At 44.5% G+C, this 22693-nt stretch overlaps 1 protein-coding gene across 3 annotated transcripts in view; it reads left to right on the top strand.

Annotated features, from left to right (window-relative positions):
• The first annotated feature begins 904 nt into the window (after positions 1 to 904).
• LOC137347431 (uncharacterized) overlaps positions 905 to 22693 on the top strand; it is a 76677-nt gene continuing 54888 nt past the window's right edge. For all 3 annotated transcript variants that reach the window (XR_010968960.1, XR_010968961.1, XM_068011874.1), the window contains exon 1: positions 905 to 1081. Coding sequence is in view for 1 of the 3 variants with exons in the window: in XM_068011874.1 (XP_067867975.1) it covers positions 992 to 1081 (90 nt within the window). In the remaining 2 variants the exon portion in view is untranslated. The remainder of the gene's footprint in view (positions 1082 to 22693) is intronic.

The following is a 22693-nucleotide window of genomic DNA, read 5'->3' as shown; positions in this document are numbered from 1 at the left end:
TTTAGTTAGGAAAAGAGATCCTCCTGAAGATACTATCGTCTGGGCACAGGCATCAAAATGGAGCAGCATCGAAATATTCCAAGCCAAAACTCAACTTCAACTGACACACGTGATGACGTGCTCAAGACAAGCTATTCCGGCAATGGTCCTACTCGCTTCTGCGTGAAACGTGTTAAGCAGCTGAGAGAGTGTTTAAGGCAGATTCAATCGTGGCTTTCAAGAGAATTTGGCTAATTATCTGAAGGGGAAAAAATGCAGGGCCATGGGGAAGGTAGAGAGCCGGTACGAACACGACGGGCCAAATGGCCTCCTTCTGTGTTGTTACCATTCAATGATTATAAGCAGCGACGTGTAACTCACATTCAAATATATTGACAGTATTTTGTTAGCCAAAATTCGTTCAAAATATCTGTATCTTTTCTAAGTGTTATTTGGGATTATTTTGCGATGCGCAATTTTACACCCGTTAAAATAAAATCCAACTCCAGAAAGAGTCCATGTTCCACAAAATTATACGAGAATATAATCTCCGTTGTACTTCATCAGATCTATTTGAAAGATGTGACGACGATTTGTGATATCAGATGCATTACAGGCAGGTTTAGCGAATACAGGGGCAAAAGAGGAAGAGAGAACTCCATCAGACCATTGACAGCTCACCCATAGATCACTGTTCTTTTATATCAGTTCTACATTGAAAACTTATATTTTCTATAGATAGGTTGACGTGCCCACAGAAAGACACGGATCTTTTTTCCATATAACAAAGTGACAATAAAACTCGGGTATTTCTTTGAAATAAACGCTGAATGAATTCCGTAACCGTGCTGGGTGTCAGTTAATGCGCGCGAGCCCGGTCACCATGGCGACAGGACCACGCTCGAGCCGCTTCGGCCAACGAACATTTGGGAGGAATCCGCCTGCCTTAGAGAGCTCGGCGCTGCGCCGGTCTCACTAAACGACAGCAGCTTTCCAAAAGAGAGAAAATTCGATGGAAAAATGCATAGATATTAACCAGAGGCGAAGAACTTTATTGAGCTGCGGAAGAGGTCGCGGGAATCCGGTAGCGCCGGATCAAAAGGTATACACGAGCTCGAGAAAAGGGACCTGCGGAAGATTATGAGGCCTTCAGGTCACACCGAACTGCATCCTTTTTAGCTGCCTGATTGTCAGTGAAAGCTGACAGTTTATCCATTTGCGAGCACTTTAGTCTTATAAATTGACGTAAAGAGAAAGTCTTGCATTTATATAGCGCTTTTTACCACCTCAGAACGCTTTTCAGCCACTGAAGTATTTTTGAAGTGTAGTCACTGTTGTAATGTAGGAGGCGCGCCTGCCAATTTGGGCACGGCAAGCTCCCACAAATAGTGCTGTGATAATGACTGGATAATCTGTTTTTGTGATGTTGATTGACGGATGAATATTGGCCCAGGACACCAGGAATAACTTCCCTGCTCTTCTTGAAATAGTGCCAAAGGATCTTTTACATCTACCTGAGAGGGCAGACGTGGCCTCAGCTTTACTACCTAGTCTGAAAGATGGCATCTCTGACAGTGCAGCACCCCCTTTGTACTGTATTGGACTGTCAGCCAAGATTTTTGTGTTCAAGTCCTGGAGTGGAACTTGAACCCACAACCTTCTGATTCAGAGGCATGGTCAGCCTTGGTTGACACAGCAAAGTGTACTTAACTTACTTTGGTAAATATAGTTTTGTATGTTCTATACTCCAGGCCCTATAATATATTCCCAGCTGGAGCATACTGGATCCTGGGAACTGATCACCATAGAGCGCTTTAACATCAAACAGGAAAATCCCCATGGTTGGCTAGTCTCCTAGAATGAGGTCCTGCAACAAGAATTTAGGAAGCTAGGTAGCAGATTAAAAAGCAAGACCTCAAAGGTTGTAATCTCTGGATTACTCCCGGTGCCACGTGCTAATGAGTATAGGAAGAGGAGGATAGAGCAGATGAATGCGTGGCTGAGGAGATGGTGCAGGAGAGATGGCTTTAGTTTCCTGGATCACTGGGTCTGTTTCTGGCAAAGGTGGGACCTGTACAAGTTGGACTGGTTGCACCTGAACTGGAACGGGACCAACATCATTGCTGGGAGGTTTGCTAGTGCTCTTGTTGGGGTGGGGGGGGGAGCGGTCAGCGGTTATACTCATTTGGCAGGGGGATGGGATACAGAGTGAGGTTATAGTCGGGGGTGATGCACAGAAGAAAAACTGAGTCAGTCTGGAAGGCAGAGCAAATATCGACCTGTTAAGGCACAAGTGAAAAATGCAAGGCTGGATTGCATCTATTTTAATGCAAGGAGTCTTACTAGTAAGGCAGATGAATTGAGGGTGTTGATTAGCACATGGGAATATGATATAATTGCTATCACAGAGACATGGTTGAGGGAGGGGCAGGACTGGCAGCTCAATATTCCAGGGTATAGAATCTTCAGGCGAGACAGGGGAAGGGGTAAAAGAGGAGGTGGCAAGGCGTCAATTACTGCAGTAAGGAGGGATGATATCTTAGAAGGTTCCTCAAATGAGGCCATATGGGTAGAACTTAAAAACAAAAAGGGGGCAATCACTTGGCTGGGAGTGTATTACAGGCCTCCAAACAGTCAGGGAGTGATAGAGGAGCAGATATGTAGGCAAATCTCAGAGAGGTGTAAAAGTAATAGGGTAATAATAGTAGGGGATTTCAACTTCCCCAATATCAACTTGGATAGTCTGAGTGCTAAAGGCGGAATTCTTAAAATGCATACAGGAGATCTTTTTGAGCCAGTACGTAGAAAGTCCTACAAGAGAAGGGGCAGTACTGGACCTAATCCTAGGGAATGAAGCCGGACAAGTGGTAGAAGTGGGCGGCACAGTGGTGCGGTGGTTAGCACCGCAGCTTCACAGCTCCAGGGACCCGGGTTCGATTCTGGGTACTGCCTGTGCAGAGTTTGCAAGTTCTCCCTGTGACCGCGTGGGTTTTCGCCGGGTGCTCCGGTTTCCTCCCACAGCCAAAGACTTGCAGGTGATAGGTAAATTGGCTGTTGTAAATTGCCCCTAGCGTAGGTAGGTGGTAGGGAATATGGGATTACTGTAGGGTTAGTATAAATGGTTGTTGGTCGGCACAGACTTGGTGGGCCAAAGGGCCTGTTTCAGTGATGTATCTCTAAAAACAAAAGTGTCATTGGGGGAGCATTTTAGGGACAGTGACCATAACTCTGTAAGATTTAAGGTAGTTATGAAAAAGGACAAAGATGGACCAGAAATAAAAGGACTGAATCTGGGGAAGGTCGATTTCAATATGATAAAACAGGATTTGGCCAATGTGGACTGGGAGCAGCTACTTGTAGGAAAGTCTACATCAGACGGGTCGGAGTCATTCAAAAAGGAAATAGTGAGAGTTCAGGACCAACATGTACCCGTAAAGGTGAAGGGTAGGACCAACAAGTCCAGGGAACCCTGGATGTCAAGGGATATAGAGGATTGGATAAGGGAAAAAAAGGAGGCTTATGGCAGTTTCAGAGTGCTGAAAACAGCAGAGGCACTAGAGGAGTATAGAAAGTGTAGGGGGGTACTTAAAAAAGTAATTAGGAGAGCGAAGAGGGGCCATGACAAAACACTGGTGGGCAAGATAAAGGAAAATCCTAAGATGTTTTATAGGTGTATTAAGGGCAAGGGGATAACCTGGGAAAGAGTAGGGCCCATTCGGGACCAAAGTGGCAATCTGTGTGTGGAGCTGGAGGGCATAGGTGAGGTTTTAAATGATTACTTTTCATCTGTGTTCACTATGGAGTAGGACGATGTAGGTGTAGAGATCAGGGAGGGGGATTGTGATATGCTTGAACGTTGAAAGGGAGAAGGTATTAGCTGTTTTAGCGGGCTTAAAACTGGATAAATCCCCAGACGCAGATGAGATGTATCCCAGGCTGTTATGTGAGGCAAGGGAGGAGACAGCAGGGGACTCTGACACAAATTTTCAAACCCTCTCTGGCCACAGGAGAGGTACCAGAGGATTGGAGGACAGCAAATGTGGTACCATTATTCAAGAAGGGTAGCAGGGATAAACCAGGTAATTACAGGCCGGTGAGTCTAACATCAGGGGTTTGGGAAACTATTGCAAAAAACTCTGAGGGACAGGATTAATTTCCACTTGGAGAGGCAGGGCAGGAATTAATCAGGGATAGTCAGCATGGCTCTGTCAGGGGGAGATCGTGTCTAACTAACTTGATTGAATTTTTCGAGGCGGTGACTATATGTGTAGATGAGGGTAAAGCAGTTGATGTAGTCTACATGGACTTCAGTAAGGCTGTTGATAAGGTCCCGCATGGGAGATTGGTTAAGAAGATAAGAGCCCATGAGATCCAGGGCAATTTGGCAAATTGGATCCAAAATTGGCTTAGTGGCAGGAGGCAGAGAGTAATGGTCAAGGGCTGTTTTTGCGAGTGGAAACCTGTGACCGGTATGTACCACCGGGATCGGTGCTGGGACCCTTGCTGTTTGTAGTGTACATTGATGATTTAGATGTGAATATAGCAGGTATGATCAGTAAGTTCGCAGATGACACGAAAATTGGTGGTGTCTAAAATCTTCTTTGGCCTCCTTGTCTTGGGAGACAATGGGTAAATGCCTGGAGGTGGTCAGTAGTTTATGGAGCAGCGCCTGGAGTGGCTATAAAGGCCAATACTAGAGTGACAGACTCTTCCACAGGTGCTGCAGACAAAATTGGGTCAGGGCTGTTTCGCAGTTGGCTCTCCCCTTGCGTTCTGTCTTTTTTCCTGCCAACTGCTAAGTCTCTTCGACTCGCCACACTTTAGCCCCGCCTTTATGGCTGCCCAGCCAGTTCTGGCGATCACTGGCAACTGACTCCCACGACTTGTGATAAATGTCACAAGACTTCATGTCACGTTTGCAGACGTCTTTAAAGCGGAGACATGGACGGCCGGTGGGTCTGATACCAGTGGCGAGCTCGCTGTACAATGTGTCTTTGGGGATCCTGCCATCTTCCATGCGGCTCACATGGCCAAGCCATCTCAAGCGCCGCTGACTCAGTAGGGTGTATAAACTGGGGATGTTGGCCGCCTCGAGGACTTCTGTGTTGGAGATACGGTCCTGCCACCTGATGCCAAGGATTCTCCGGAGGCAGCGAAAATGGAATGAATTGAGACGTCGCTCTTGGCTGACCTACGTTGTCCAGGCCTCGCTGCCATAGAGCAAGGTACTGAGGACACAGGCTTGATACACTCGGACTTTTGTGTTCTGTGTCAGTGCGCCATTTTCCCACACTCTCTTGGCCAGTCTGGACATAGCAGTGGAAGCCTTTCCCATGCGCTTGTTGATTTCTGCATCGAGAGACAGGTTACTGGTAATAGTTGAGCCTAGATAGGTGAACTCTTGAACCACTTCCAGAGCGTGGTCGCCGATATTGATGGATGGAGCATTTCTGATGTCCTGTCCCATGGTGTTCGTTTTCTTGAGGCTGATGGTTCGGCCAAATTCGTGTCTTAAATGGTGAGGAGGAAAGCCTTAGATTACAGGATGACATAGATGGGCAGAGCAGTGGCAAATGGAATTTAATCCTGAGAAGTGTGAAGTGATGCATTTTGGGAGGACTAACAAGGCAAGGGAATATGCAATGGATGGTAGGACCCCAGGGAGTATAGAAGGTCAGAGGGACCTTGGTGTACTTGTCCATAGATCACTGAAGGAAGCAGCACAGGTAGATAAGGTGGTTAGGAAGGCATACGGGACTCTTGCCTTTATTAGCTGTGGCATAGAATATTAGAGCAGGGAGGTTATGATGGAGCTGTACAAAACACTAGTTAGCCCACAGCTGGACTACTGTCTACAGTTCTGAGCACCACAATATAGGAAAGATGTGATTACACTGGAGAGGGTGCAGAGGAGATTCACCAGGATGTTGCCTGGGCTGGAGCATTTCAGCTATGAAAAGAGACTGATAAGGCTAGGGCTGTTTTCCTTAGAGCAGAGAAGGCTGAGGGGGGACATGATTGAGGTATACAAAATTATGAGGGGCATTGATAGGTTAGATAGGAAGAAACTTTATCCCTTAGTGGAGGGGTCAATAACCAGTGGGCATAGATTTAAGGTAAGGGGCAGGAGGTTTAGAGGGGATTTGAGGAAAAAAATGTTCACCCAGAGGGTGGTTGGAATCTGGAACACACTGCCTGAAGATTTAAGGTAAAGGCAGGAACCCTCACAATATTTAAGAAATATTTAAATAAGCACTTGAAATGCCATAGCATATAAGGCTACAGACCAAGTGCTGGAAAATGGGATTAGAAGAGTTAGGTGCTTGATAGCCGGCATGGACACGATGGGCCAAAGGGCCTGTTTCTGTGCTGTATGACTCTATGATTATCATTGGTATCCTAGTGGACTATACTTACCTGGTTCCCAGGACTTAGCCAGTGGAACTTCTGACTCTGGCAATAGGAGTTGTATCCAAAACTTTTAGATAGATTGCAATTTAGCACTGAACTGCAAAAGGTAGTCTTTCGATTCCATTATGGACAGCATATTCTAATCTCACTGCCTGAAAGGGTGGTAGAGGCAGAAACCCTCATAACATTTAAAAAGTACTTCATCTTCAGCTGCTTCATCAATGACTTTCCTTCAATCCTAAGATCAGAACTGGGGATGTTTGCTGATGATTGCACAATGTTCAGTACCATTCAAGACTCCTGAGATACTGAAGCAGTCCGTGTAGAAATGCAGCAAGACCTGGACAGCATCCAGGCTTGGGCTGGTAAGTGGCAAGTAACATACGCGCCACACAAGTGCCAGGCAATGACCATCTCCAACAAGAGAGAATCTAACCATTTCCCCTTGACATTCAATGGCATTGTGATCACAGAATTCCCCCATTATCAACATCTTGGGGGTTACCATTGGCCAGGAACTGAACTGGAGTAGACATACAAATACCGTGACTACAAGAGCAGGTCAGAGGCTAGGAATTCTGCAGTGAGTAACTTACCACCTGACTCCCCAAAGCCTGTCCACAATCTACAAGGCACAATTCAGGAATGTGATGGAATACTCTCCACTTGCTTGGATGGGTGCAGCTCCAACAACACTCAAGAAGCTCGACACCATCCAGGACAAAGCAGCCCGCTTGATTGGCACCGCATCCACAAACATTCACTCCCTCCACCACAGACATACAGTGGCAGCAGTGTGTACCATCTACAAGATGCACTGCAGTGACGCGCCAAGGCTCCTCAGACAGCACCTTCCAAACCTGTGACCTCTACCACCTAGAAGGACAAGGGCAGCAGATGCATGGGGACCCCACCACCTGCAAGTTCCACTCCAAGCCACATACCATTCTGACTTGGAACTATATCACTGTTCCTTCACTGTCACTGGGTCAAAATCCTGGAACTCCCTTCCTAACAGCACTGTGGGTGTACCTACCCCACATGGGCTGCAGCAGTTCAAGAAGGCAGCTCACCATCACCTTCTCAAGGGCAATTAGGGATAGGCAATAAATGCTGGCCTAGCCAGCAATGCCCATATCCCAGGAACGATTTTTCTTTATTACTTCCAAACCTCGGAGCAAAGTACCTGGCTTTTACTCTCAAACTTGCTCAGTACCTGAGTTTGGGAATTTACTGTGTGAGGAAGCATTTTATGAATCTGAGTCCTTACAGGAATAAAAACAGAAAGTGCTAGAAATACTCAACAGGTCTGGCAGCATCTGTGGAGAGAAAAACAGAGTTAACGTTTCAGGTTGATAACCTTTCATCAGATCTGTTCTTAAACAAATTGCCTGATCACTCCAAGAAAAATTAGAAGGTACCTTGGGCTCCAGTACAGATTGCTAGGGAACACCACTCGTCACATTTCACCAATCAGAGAACATTCCCTTTGTCTCCTACCTCCCAACCAATTAACAACCCCTGTCACATGGTTACCTTCAATTGCATACACATTCATTTTTTATGATAGATTTGCAGTTCCCTGGTTAGCTCCTCCCTTAAATAATGGAGTAACATTTGCAATTTTCTAATCCATAGACATTATTGCTGAATCTAGAAAGCTTTGTAAAATAAAGATTGGGAAATACAGATGGAATTTCAGGAGATAGATAAAAGAGACAGACATAAAAAGTAAAATAAATGTTTATTTTTATTTTTTTTAAATATCCATGAGACTCCAGGCTTGCAAAATTAATTTTTCAGGGCCAGAGAGGTTGTTCAACAGTAATTAGCACATATCATGCCATTTAAAAACGCATTGAATCTTGAATGCACCAGTCCTTACTTTTTCAGACATATCCAGTGTGAATGAGTGGGCGGTGTGAACGAGTGGACAAGTACAACAAGTTTACGGCATTGAAGTTATTTCAATGCTGAGTCTATCGACGAGGACCGCAACAGCACACCCTGTGAAGGAGTAGGGTATCTCTGGCAGGAGATTCCAGATTCCCGCTTTTAACTGCACTTGTGTATTCCAGAAGTCACTGTCAGATTTCTTCCATTATAACGGTAAACGCTGATAGCCTCACCTTTTTCTCATTGCAAATTCCAGGCCATTATTTTCTCCATTAGCATTTTTCTTTAACTTGTATTAGTCAGTTAAGTTCCTGCCCTTGTCTTATTTTTAAGTTCCCTTTTAAATTATATTATATTCTCTGCCTCAATAGCTACTTATGGTAAGGCACTCCATGCTGTAAGAAACCTGTGCATGTAAAAAAGATTCTTCTAACTCTTTGTTCTTCTGATGCTAATCCTCAGTTTATGCCCCATTGTTACCAATTTGTTAATCAGTGGAAACGTTTTATAGAATGGAATGGTTACAGCACAGAAGGAGGCCATTTGGCCCATCATGTCAATGCTGGCTCTCTGCAAGAGCTACTCAGCTAGTCCCACTCCCCTCCTATTCCCTGTAACCATGCAAACTTTTTCTCTGCTCGTCGTCCAACATTAAGCAACGCCTTGATTTTAAAATTCTCAACCTTGTTTTCAAATCCTCCATGGCCTCGCCCCTCTTCATCTCCATAACCTCCTCCAGCCCTACAACCCTTCATGATATCTGCATTCCTCCAGTTCTGGCATCTTGAGCATCCCCAATTTTAACTGCACCTTCAGCTGCCAAAGCCCTTAAATATGGAAATCCCTCCCTAAACCTCTCTGTCTCTCTTCCCTTTTAAGACATTCCTTAAAACCTACCTCTTTGACCAAGCTTTTGATCATTCATGCTGATATCTTACATGGTTTGGTGTCAGATTTTGTTTGACTATGCTGTTGTGAAGCACTTTGGCATGTTTTTCAGCAATAAAGATGCAGTATAAATACAAATTTTGTTATTGATACAGAAGAAAGCAATCTGAATGATTGAAGGGATTGGATTATGAGGATCTTTTTATAGTCGTTTCATGGAATGTGGACGTTAAGGCCAGCATTTATTGTTTTCGCTATTTATCCTTCGAAAACCATTCATGATCTGGTAAATCTCTATTGGATCTCCTCTTAACCATTTTTTTTTCCAGTGGAAAATAACAAGTTTACCAAACCTTTCTTCACTACCATAACCTTTTACTTCTGGAATCATTTTCTGATATCCTTTCTATCATGAAGTAGTGCACATAATGCCAAACTAATGTCTTGTACAAATTCAACAAAGGAAATCTGCTGTTCTTACCCAGTCTGGCCTACATATGACTTCAGACCCACAGCAATGTGGTTGACTCTTAACTGCTCTCTGAAATGGCCTAGCAAGCCACTCAGTTGTATCAAACTGCTTCAGCAAAGATGGACCACCCAGCATCGACTTAGGCACTGGAAACGACAAACTCAGACACAGTCCAGTCAACTCTGCAAAATCCTCCTCACTAACATCTGGAGACTTGTGTTAAAATTGGGAGAGCAATCCCACAGATTAGTCAAGTAACAGCTTGACATAGTCATACAGACCAAATCATAGCACACACCATGCCCACAGAATCCTCCATCACCATGCCTGGGTATGTGCTGTCCCACCAATAGGACAGATCCAGAGGTGACAGCACAGTGGTATACAGTCAGGAGGGAGTGGGCCTGGGAGTCCCAACATTGATTCCGGACCCCATGAAGTCTCATCATCAAGTCAAACATGGGCAAGAAAACCTCTGCTGAGTACCACTTACCGCTCTTCCTCAGCTGCTGAATCAGTGCTTCTCCATATTGAGCACCACTTGGAAGAAGCACTGAGCTTAGCAAAGGCACAGAATGTACTCTGGGTGGGAACCTTCACTATCACACTGGGCCTATGGTGAGGGAACCAACAAGAGGGAAAAACTTACTTAACCTTGTTCTCACCAATCTACCTATTGTAGTTGCATCTGTCCATGACAGTATTGATAGGAGTGAACACTGCACAGTCCTTGTGGAGATGAAGTCCCGTCTTCACATTGAGGACATCCTACATCGTGTTGTGTGGCACTCGTCATCGTCAACTATCCCTCGATTCAAGGATGACCACAACTTAGTGTCGCGAGTTTCTGCCATGAGTCTTCATGTGACTGAATAGGCCAATTCTCGACCTGCAGATCTTTGGACACATGGGACAGAATGGCCCACAGGTTAGTGAGATCCAGAGTGCAGGATTTGTTTCCTTTTCTAACCTTCTTTGCCGCCATTCTGCCTCATCATTAAGGTGTTTGGACTCAAAGCATGATGCAGCTTAATGGATAAATTGTCGCCATTTTGAACGATTGGTAGCAAATTCCTTCCTGTTATCAATGTCAACGCTGCCGTGTTTCAAGGATAGCTTCAAAGTATCTTTGAAACATTTTCTTTGTCCTTCCCTGTGACGCTGGCCATTTGAGAGTTGAGAAAACGGGATCTGGTGGGGGAGACAGTTTTTGGCCATCCGGACATAGTGTCCAGTTCATTGAAGTTGATTTTGCAGGAGTTTTGCTTGAATGCTTGTGGACTTGGCTTCAGGAAGGACACCAACATTTTTTCGACGGCCATCCCATTGAATCCAGAGGATGCGGCGCAGGCACTGCTGATGGAATTTCTCTAGCGTTCTTATGTGTCGCTGATACACAGTCCAGGTCTCACTGCTGTACAGGAGTGTGATGACGACAACTGCTGTATACACTAGGAAGTTTGTTGACTTGCAGAGGTCTTTGTTGTCAAACACTCGCTGCCGTAGTTTGTAGAAGGCACAGCTGGCGCAACTGATCCGGTGTTGGATCTCCTCGTCAATGGTGGCTTTTTAAGAGAGGTGGCTGCCAAGTCTTGGAAGTGCCCAACATATGCCAGAGTATCTCCTTCAACATATATGGGAGGTGGAATATTTGGCTGACCAGGTGTGGGTTGATATATGAGTTTTGTTTTGGCAATATTTGAGGACAGGTCGAGTCTCGTCTATGCAGAATTGAAGAGATCGAGAGTGGCTTGCAAAGCTGGTGCAGAGTGGGCAACAACACTGCAGTCATTCGCAAACTGTAGATCATATATGTCTATGGTTATCAGTTTAATTTTGGTACAGAGGCAACTGAGGTTAAAGAGCTTTCCATCTAGGTGGTATTTAATACTCACACCAGAGGCCAGTTGATGTTTGATGAGGTAAATAGTCACTGTCAGGTAGATTATAAATCGTATGGAGGATATCACTAAGCCTTGCTTGTCCCTGGTCTGGATTTTGGAGATGTCTGTTTCAGATCGCCCAGTCAAGACTGTTGCAGTCGTATCATCATAGAGCAATTGCAGGATTGAGATGAAGTTTCTTGGACATCCAAATCTTTGGAGCACAATCCACAGAGCCTTGCAGTTTACTGAGTCACATGCTTTGGTCAGGTCGATGATTGCAATGAAGAGTTCCTGGTATTGTTCTCCACATTTTTCTTAGATATGTCTGGTAACAAAGACCATGTCATAGGTTCCTCTGGAAGGTCTAAAGCCACGCTGTGTCTCTGGGAGGATTTCGTCAGCCACAGGAAGTAGGCGATTCAGGAGAATGCGTGTCAGGATTTTCCCTGCTATGAACAAAAGGGAAATACCTCGATAGTTTCCACAGCATGATTTATCTCCCTTCTTGAAGATAGTTACAATTGTTGCATTCCTTAAGTTGGGGGGGTGGGGTTGTTCTTTTTCTTCCCAAATACACAGGGTGAATGCATTGAGTCTTGATGTGAGCAAAAGCCTACCAGCTTTGAAGACCTCAGCTGGAATACTATTGGGGCTGCAGGCTTTCTTGTTTTTCATCCGTTTGATTGTTTGTTGCAACTGTTGCATAGATGGTGCTTCACCCATGGTTTGTACCACAGGGAATTGGGGGATAGCCAAGAGAGTATCAGCTGCCACTGTGGATTCATGGTTGAGGAGTTGTTGAAAATGTTCTTTTCAGTGTTGACGGATGGCATTGTCATCCTTAAGAAGAGAGGCACCATCCTGTAAGCAAAGGGGATTTTGTCCATTTGACCCTGGTGGCTTCACAAAAACTTTGCATGTCATGATGGTCAGCATATTGTTGGATCTCTCAGGCTTTCTCTTTCCACCACTTGTCCTTTATTTTCCGGACTTGTTTTTGGGTGTCAGCCTTGAGCTGTTGGAATGCTGCCTTCTTGACTTGTGACCTTGCGTTATTCTGCCAGGTAATGAAGGCTGCTTGTTTTTGATCCAGTAGGTCACATATTTCAGCATCGTTTTCGGCGAACCAGTTCTGGTGACGACAATGGTCGAACCCAATGGTCTTGACACAGAAGTCTAGTATAGCTGACTTGACGTGTTTCCACTGTTCTGAAATTGAGTTGGTTGTGTGAAGATTTTCCAGATTGGTTGTGAGCTGCAGTTGGAATTCCTCTCTTCAGTCGGGCTGCTTTAGGGCTGAGACATTGATCTTCTTCCTATTGGACTTTTGGGTCGTGCAATGTCTTGGTGCTAGGTGGATGTTCATCACCAATCGAAAAAGTCGATGATCTGTCCAGCAGGCATCTGTCCCCCGCATCGATCAAGTAATACAGACGTCACTTAGATCTTTGACTCAAACAATGACATAATCCAGGAAGTGCCAGTGCTTTGATCTAGGATGCCTCCATGTGATTTTGTACTTGTCCTTCAGGCAAAAGAGGGTGTTTGTTATAATGAGACCATGCTGAGCACACTTTGTCAGCAGGAGGACGCCATTTGCATTGGCTTTTTTCACCCCGTTTTTCCCAATGGTTTCTCTTCAGACACGGAGTCACGGCCAACCCTGACATTACATGGATGGTAGTGAGGACTTCATCAAAGTCCGAATAGAACTTTTCCCAAACATCTTCATCGGAGTCAAGGGTCGGGGCATAAGCGCTGATGACAGCACTACCACCGTGCTAAATGGGATAGACTCAGAACAGACCTAATAGCTCAAATCTGGGTATCTATGAGGGGCTGTGGGCCAGTAGCAACCACAGAATTGTGCCAAGTGGATGATCCATCTCGATCTCCTCCTGAGGTAAGACTAAGAAGGAGGTTCTGCTGAGGAATAATGAGCATCTAGGGGCTAAATTAAAAAACAGAACCACTAAGATAATAATCTCTGGATAACTACCTGAGCCACGAGCAAATTGGCACAGGGTAAATAAGGTTAGAGAGTTGAATGCGTGGCTCAAAGATTGGTGTGGGAGAAGAGGGTTTTGATTCAAGGGGCACTGGCACCAGTACTGGGGAAAGAGGGCCCATCGTGTCTGTGCCAGCTGAACCACTTTGGGACCAGTGTCCTGGCGAGTTGTATAACTAGGGTGGTAGAGAGGGCTTTAAACTAAATAGTGGGGGAGAGAGTTCATGGGAGGGGATATTTGGAAAGCTAAAGAGAAAGGACAAAGAAATAGTGTGGGGTAATGATATGGCTAATGAGAACCAGAGTGTGACAGGAAGGGACAGAATGTATAAACATAACAGCAAATAAGGTTAAGTAGGCAAAAATGGTAAGAAGATAGAATTCAAGGCTCTTTATCTGAATGCTTGCAGCATTTGTAACCAGATGGATGAATTGATAGCACAAATAGAAATAAATGAGTATATGATAGTCATTACAAAAACATGGTTGCAAGGTGACCAAGGCTGGGACAAGAGTATTCAAGAGTATTTGACATTTTGGAAGGACAGGGGGAAAGGAAAAGGAGGTGGGGTAGCTCTGTTAGTAAAGGATGAAATCAGTACAATAGTGAGAAATTGTCTTGGTTCAGATGATCAAGATGTAGAATCAGTTTGGGTGGAGTTAAGAAACAGCACAGGTAAGAAATCACTGGTGGGAGATTAGTTTATAGGCCCCCTAACAGCTACGAAGTAGGACAGTGTATATGTCAAGAAATATTGGGGGCTTGCAAGAAAGGTCCTGCAGTAATTATGGTTGATTTTAATCTTCACATCGATTGGTCAAATCAAATTGGCAAAGGTAGCTTGGAGGATGAGTTCATTGAGTGCATTCGGGACAGTTTCTTAGAGCTAAACATTCTAGAACCTGACAGGGACCAGGCTACTTTTAGACCTGGTAATGTGTAATGAGACAGGATTAATTAAAGACCTCATAGTAAAGGATCCTCTAGGCAAGAGTGATCATAGAATCATAGAAAGTTTGCGGCACAGTAAAAGGCCACTTAGCCCATCGTGTCTGAGCCAGCTGAAAAACGATCCACCCTTTCTAATCCCACCTTCCAGCATTTGGTCCGTGGTCCTGCAGATTACAGTACTTGAGGTGCATTTCCAGACTCCTTTTGAATGCGTTGAGGGTTTCTGCCTCAACTACCCTTTCAGTCAGTGGGTTCCAGACCCCCACCACCCTCTGGGTGAAAAAACCTTTCCTCATCTCCCCTCTAATCTTTCTACCAATCACCTTAGATCTATGCCCCCTAGCCACTGATCTCTCTGCTAAGGTAAATAGGCCCTTCACCTCCACTCTATCCAGGACCCTCAAAATTAACATGATAGAATTTCACATTCGGTTTGAGGGTGAGAAATGCGGGTGCATATCTTGTGTCTCAAACCTAAATAAAGGCAATTACAAGGGTACAAAGACAGAGTTGGCTCAAGTGGATTTGAAAGTAAGTTAAAAGGTAAGACAGTAGAGAAGCAGTGGCAGACATTTAAGGAAATACTTCATAACTCTCAACAAAGATATATTCCATTGAGGAAGAAAGACTGTACCAGAAGGATGCACCATCTGTGGCTAAGGAAGTTAAGGGTGGTATCAAATTGAAAGAAACGGCATGCAACATAGCTGGAAGGTTGGAATTTTTTAGAAACCAGCAAAGGATGACTAAAAAAAAAAATAGAGAGGGAGAAATTGGAGTATGAGAGAAAACTTGCAAGAAATATAAAAACAGACAGTAAAAGCTTCTACATATATATAAAAAGGAAAAGAGTAGCTAAAGTGAGCATTGGTCCCTCAGAGGGTGGAACTGAGGAACTAATAATGGGAAACAAGGAAATGGCAGAGGCTTTGAACAAGTATTTTGTATTGTCTTCACAGTAGAAAATCAAAATGCGTCCCAAGGATAGTATAAAATCAGGAGGCAAAAAGGAGGGAGGAACTTTAAACCATCACTACCACCAGAGAAAAAGTAATGGGAATACTAATGGGACTAAAGGTTGACAAGTCCCCTGAACCTGAAGCCTGCATCCGAGGATCTTAAAGGAAGTGACTGCAGAGATAGTGGATGCATTGGTTGCAATCTTCAAAATTCCCTAGATTCTGGAAAGGTCCCAGCAGATTGGAAAACTGCATATGTAACATGTCTGTTCAAGAAAGGAGGGAGACAGAAAGCAGGAAACAATTGGCCAGCTAACCTAACGTCTGTCGTTGAGAAAATGCTAGAATCCATTATTAAAGAGGTAGTAGCAGGACATCTAAAAAATCACAGTACAATCAGCCAGAGTCAGCATAGTTTTGTGAAAGGGAAATCATGTTGACAAATTTATTAGAGTTCTTTGAGGATGTAAAAAGCTGAGTGGATAAAGGGAAACCAGTAGATGAAGTGTATTTGGATTTCCTAAAAGAATTCAGTCATATGCCACATAAATGGTTGCTGCACAAGATAACAGCTCATGGTGTTGGGGTGATATATTAGCATGGATAGAGGACTGGCTAACTAACAGAAAATAGAGAGTTGGGATAAATGGATAATTTTCAGTATGGCAAACTGTAACTAGTGAAGTACCACAGGGATCAGTGCTGGGGCCTCATTTATTTACAAACTGTATTAATGACTTGGATGAAGGGACTGACTATATTGTAGCCAATTTGCTGATGATACAAAGATAGGTAGGAAAGCAAGTTGAGGAGGATAGAAAGAATCTGCAAAGGATATAGATAGGTTAAGTGAGTGAGTATAAATTTGGCAGATGGAGTATAATGTGGGAAAATGTGAAGTTGTCCACTTTGGCAGGAAGAATAGAAAAGCAGAATATTATTTAAATGGAGAGAGACTGCAGAATGCTCCAGTACAGAGGGACCTGGGTGTCCTTGTACATGATTCACAAAAAATCAGCATGCAGGTACAGCAAGTAATTAGGAAGGCAAATGGAATGTTGGCCTTTATTTCAAAGGGGATAGAGTATAAAAGTAGGGACGTCTTGCTACAGCTGTACAGGGCATTGGTGAAACTGCACCTAGAGTACTGTGTATAGTTTTGATCACCTTATTTAAGGAGGATATCCCTGCATTGGAAGCAGTTCAGAGAAGGCTTACTAGGCTGATTCCTGGGATGAGGGGTTTGTCTTATGAGGAAAGGTTGAGCAGATTGTGCCTATACTGATTGGAGTTCAGAAGATTGAGATGTGTATTTATTGAAATGTGTAAGATTCTGAGGAGGCTTGACAGGGGAGATGTTGAGAGGATGTTTCCCTTCATGGGGAAATCTAGAACTAGGGGCACAGTTTCAAATTAAGGAGTCTCCCATTTAAGACAGAGATGAGGAGGAATTTCGTCTCTCAGAGGGTTGTTACTGTTCGGAATTCTCTTCCCCAGCAAGTAGTGGAGGCTGGGTCATTGAATATATTCAAGGCTGAGTTAAATAGATTTTTGATTGACAAGGGAGTCAAGAGTTATGGGGGACAGGCAGGAAAGTGGAGTTAAGGCCACAATCAGATCAGCCATGATCTGATTAAATGGCAGAGCAGACTTGAGGGACTGAATGGCCTACTCCTGCTCCTATTTCTTATGTTATGTTCTGTTCACCACCATAACAGAAGCCAGTCTTCAGCCAATTCGATTCACTTCTCGTGATATCAAGAAACAGCTGAAGGCACTGAATACACCAAAATCTATGGGCCTCGACAACATCCCGGCTGTAGCACTAAAGGCTTATGTTCTAGAATTAGCCACATCTCTAGTCAAATTGTTCCAGTTGAGCCACGACACTGGCATCTACCCAACAATGTGGAAAATTGCCCTGGTATGTCCAGTCCACAAAAAGCAGGACAAATCTAATCAAGCCAATTACCACACCATCATTTGCAAAGTGATGAAATCTGTCGTCGACAGTGCTATCAAGTGTCACTTACTCAGCAACAACCTGTTCATCAATGCTCAGTTTGTGTTCCACCAGGGCCACTCAGCTCCAGACCTCATTACAGCCTTGGTACAAACATGGACAAAAGAGCTGAACTCCAGAGGTGAGGTGAGAGTGACTGCCCTTGACATCAAGGCAGCATTTGACCAAGTGTGGCAGCAAGGAGCACTAGCAAAATTGAAGTCAGTGGGAATTACGGGAAAACTCTTCACTGATCGGAGTCATACCTAGCACAAAGGAAGATGGTTGTGATTGTTGGAGGCCAATCACCTCAGCTCCATGAGATCACTGCAGGAGTTCCTCAGGGTAGAGTCCTGGGTCCAACCATCTTCAGCCACTTCATCAATGACCATCCCTTCAACATAAGGTCAGAAGTGGGAATGATCAGTGAAGATAGCACAGTGTTCAGTACCATTCTCAACTTCTCAGATACTGAAGCTGTCCATGGCTGCATGTAACAAGACCTGGACAACAATTAGGCTGGGCTGATAAGTGGCAGTAACATTTACGCCACACAGTGCCAGGCAATGACCATCTCCAACAAAAGTGAATCATCTCCCCTTGACATTCAATGGCATTACCAGCTGAATGCCCCACCATCGACATCCTGTGGAGATTACCATTGACCAGAAACTGAACTGGATCAGCCATATAAATAGGTCAGAGGCTGGGAATTCTGCGGCAAATAACTCACCTCCTTACTCCCAAAGGCTGTTGACCATTCACAAGGCACAAGTGAGGTGTGCGATGGAATACTTGCAGCTCCAACAACTCTCAAAATGTTCGACACCATGCAAGACAAAGCAGCCCACTTGATCAGCACTCCATTTACCACTTTAAACATTCACTCCCTGCAACACCGGTGCACAGTGGCCGCAGTGTGTACCATCCACTAGATGCACTGCAGCAACTCGCCAAGGCTGCTTTGACAGCACCTTCCAAACCTGCGACCTCTACCATCTAGATGGTTAAGGGCAGCAGACGGGTGGGAACAGCACCACCTGCAAATTCCCCTCCAAGTCACACACCATCATGACTTGGAACTATATCGCTGTTTCTTTACTGTCGCTGGAACAAAATCCTGGAACTCCCTCCTTAACAGCGCTGTGGGTGTACCCACACCATATGGACTACAGCAGTTCAAGAGGTGGCTAACCATCTTCTGTCTCTGTCTCTCTCTCTCTCTGTCTGTCCCTGTCTCCCTCTCTCTCTGTCTCTTCCTCTCTGTCTCTCTCTCTCTCCCCCTCTCTGTCTCGCGCTCTCTCTGTCTGTCTGTTTCTCTCTATCTCTCTGTCTGTCTGTCTCTGTCTCTCTGTCTTTCTCTCTCCGTCTCTGTCTCTCTCCCTCACCTTCTCATGGACAATTAGGGATCGGCAGTAAATGCTCACTTTGCCAGAGACACTCACGTTCCAAGAACTAATTTTTTTTCAGAAATTCCTTGTTTTTATATTCAATACCCCATGTATAAAACCTAGAATATCTTTTCTATCAGCACTTCCAGCTTTAAGGATCAAACTATCTGCACCCCATGTTTTTCTAACTTTCTATTTACCCTCTAAGAAACTTAACAGTTAGAATGTACAGCTTTTCATTGTTCTTTTCTCAAAATGTGCTGCAGAATATTTCTCTTCATTGAATTGCATCTGCCAAGTATCTGCCCACTCCATTAACCTGTCCATGTCTTCTTATAATCTGCTTTTCCCCCACAATTTTCCATGTCTCTAGCTTGCTATCGATCAAACAGCAAACTTCAATCTTATTCCTCATTGTAGTGTTGTAGTGGTGGGTGATTTTAACTTCCCCAATATTGACTGGGACTCACTTAGTGCTAGGGGCTTGGATGGGGCAGAATTTGTGAGGAGCATCCAGGAGGGCTTCTTGAAACAGCATGTAGATATTCCAACTAGGGATGGGGCCATTCTGGACCTGGTATTGGGGAATGAGCCCGGCCAGGTGGTCAAAGTTTCAGTGGGGGAGCATTTCGGGGGCAGTGACCATAATTCCATAAGTTTTAAGGTACTTGTGGATAAGGATAAGAGTAGTCCTCGGGTGAAGGTGCTAAATTGGGGGAAGGCTAATTATAACATTATTAGGCAGGAACTGAAGAATTTAGATTGGGGGCGGCTGTTTGAGGGTAAATCAACATCTGACATGTGGGAGTCTTTCAAACGTCAGCTGATTAGAATCCAGGACCAGCATGTTCCTGTGAGGAAGAAAGACAAGTTTGGCAAGTTTCGGGAAGCTTGGATAACACGGGATATTGTGAGCCTAGTCAAAAAGAAAAAGGAAGCATTTGTAAGGGCTGGAAGGCTAGGAACAGATGAAGCACTTGAGGAATATAAAGACAGTAGGAAGGAACCTAAGCAAGGAGTCAGGAGGGCTAAAAGGGGTCATGAAAAGTCATTGGCAAACAGGATTAAGGAAAATCCCAAGGCTTTTTATACATATATAAAGAGCAAGAGGGTAACCAGGGAAAGGGTTGGCCCAATCAAGGACAGAGATGGGAATCTATGCGTGGAGCCAGAGGAAATGGGCGAGGTGCTAAATGAGTACTTTGCATCAGCATTCACCAAGGAGAAGGACTTGGTGGATGATGAGCCTAGGGAAGGGAGTGCAGATAGTCTCAGCCATCTCATTATCAAAAAGGAGGAGGTGTTGGGCGTCTTGCAAAGCATTAAGGTAGATAAGTCCCCAGGGCCTGATGGGATCTACCCTAGAATACTGAGGGAGGCAAGGGAAGAAATTGCTGGGGCCTTGACAGAAATCTTTGCATCCTCATTGGCTACAGGTGAGGTCCCAGAGGACTGGAGAATAGCCAAAGTTGTTCCTTTGTTTAAGAAAGGTGGGAAGGATAATCCAGGAAATTATAGGCCGGCGAGCCTTACGTCAGTGGTAGGGAAACTATTAGAGAGGATTCTTCGGGACAGGATTTACTCCCATTTGGAAACAAACGAACTTATTAGCGAGAGACAGCATGGTTTTCTGAAGGGGAGGTCGTGTCTTACCAATTTGATTGAGTTTTTTGAGGAAGTGACGAAGATGATTGATGAGGGAAGAGCGGTGGATGTTTTCTATATGGACTTTAGTAAAGCCTTTGACAAGGTCCCGCATGGCAGACTGGTGCAAAAGGTGAAGTCACACGGGATCAGAGGTGAGCTGGCAAGATGGATACAGAACTGGCTCGGTCACAGAAGACAGAGGGTAACAGTGGATGGGTGTTTTTCTGAATGGAGGGATGTGACTAGTGGTGTTCTGCAGGGATCATTGTTGGGACCTTTGCTGTTTGTAGTATATATAAATGATTTGGAGGAAAATGTAGCTGGTCTGATTAGTAAGTTTGCGGACGACACAAAGGTTGGTGGAGTTGTGGATAATGATGAGGATTGTCAGAGGATATAGCAGGATATAGATCGGTTGGAGACTTGGGCGGAGAAATGGCAGATGGAGTTTAATCCGGACAAATGTGAGGTAATGCATTTTGGAAGGTCTAATGCAGGTGGGAGGTATACAGTAAATGGCAAAACCCTTAGGAGTATTGACAGGCAGAGGGATCTGGGCGTACAGGTCCACAGGTCACTGAAAGTGGCAACGCAGGTGGATAAGGTAGTCAAGAAGGCATACGGCATGCTTGCCTTCATCGGTCGGGGCATAGAGTATAAAAATTGGCAAGTCATGTTGCAGCTGTACAGAACCTTAGTTAGGCCACACTTAGAATATTGCGTGCAATTCTGGTTGCCTCACTACCAGAAGGACATGGAGGCTTTGGAGAGGGTACAGAGGAGGTTTACCAGGATGTTGCCTGGTCTGGAGGGCATTAACTGTGAGGAGAGGTTGGAAAAACTCGGATTGTTTTCACTGGAACGATGGAGGTGGAGGGGCGACATGATAGAGGTTTACAAAGTTATGAGCGGCATGGACAGAGTGGATAGTCAGAAGTTTTTTCCCAGGGTGGAAGAGTCAGTTACTAGGGGACATAGGTTTAAGGTGCGAGGGGCAAAGTTTAGAGGGGATGTGCGAAGCAATTTTTTTACACAGAGGGTGGTGAGTGCCTGGAACTTGCTACCGAGGGAGGTGGTGGAAGCAGGTACGATAGCGACGTTTAAGAGACATCTTGACAAATATATGAATAGGAAGGGAATAGAGGGATATGGGCCCCGGAAGTGCAGAAGGTGTTAGTTTAGGCAGGCATCAAGATCGGCGCAGGCTTGGAGGGCCGAATGGCCTGTTCCTGTGCTGTACTGTTCTTTGTTCTTTGTTCTCATGCCTGTCAAAATTGTTTGAATAAAATCCAAATAGAAAGAGGTCCTAACAGCAATCCCTGGGGTGTACTAAAACCTACATTCACCAATCTGAAAAACATCCATTCATCCCAACTCTTTGCAGTTTAACTCCTACTGATGTCTCTATCCATGAGCTTACATTCTCCTCAATACCATGTGCCATATTTTTTGTAATAAGTATCTTATGTTATGAGAGGCTTCTATTTAAAAAAATGTTTTTAAGGATTCATGTTTAAATTGTGGAAATGAATTTATTTGGAAGCCTGAGGAAATGCTGGACTTTGTTTTTTTCACTGGGGTTATTGGAAGGACACGACTGAAAACACTGGAAGAATCTAGGAGTGCTAAAAACAACCTCTACTGGAGATCACCTGCCTTAAGATAAATAAACAACAGGAATCTTGGACTAAGGGGAGATGATTATAGAAATGCCACATGTCAAGGTTTATAGAGGTCAGGAGGTTGACTTTCTGTTTTGGGGTTTGCATTGTTTTCAGTTCAGTTGGTGTTTTGCTGCCAAGCAAAAAAAAGACACCCTAGCTCATTTTCCTTGCACCTCTCTAAGAGACCCTGACAAGTCCAGTGTGTCAGCTCCTCTTTCCTCCTGTCTTTGGATAAATCCTGCGATTCAAGTGTCTGCTGGCTGAAACCCTGATGCCACATTTCTCCTGGAAAAACCTGCCAGATTAATTCTCAACGCCACCTGAAAAGAACTTCTCCGGAAAAGATCCCAGTGACCTGTCACTGTATACCCGGACGCCAGACCAAAAGGTACAACTGACATCCTTCCATACCTTCTCTTTTTTCTTCAAGAATTAGCAAGTATTTGGCCAAAATATTCTTTTTTGTCTTTTTCTTGTAGCAGATTCTGCAGAGAGAATTCACGTATTTTTCTTCAATTAACCAGTGTGTGTGCATGTG

The sequence above is a fragment of the Heterodontus francisci genome, chromosome 32 (assembly GCF_036365525.1).
Source record: "Heterodontus francisci isolate sHetFra1 chromosome 32, sHetFra1.hap1, whole genome shotgun sequence".
Classification (NCBI taxonomy): domain Eukaryota; kingdom Metazoa; phylum Chordata; class Chondrichthyes; order Heterodontiformes; family Heterodontidae; genus Heterodontus; species Heterodontus francisci.
The sequence above is the reverse complement of the archived record's forward strand: the minus strand, read 5'-3'. Positions and strand labels throughout refer to the sequence as shown.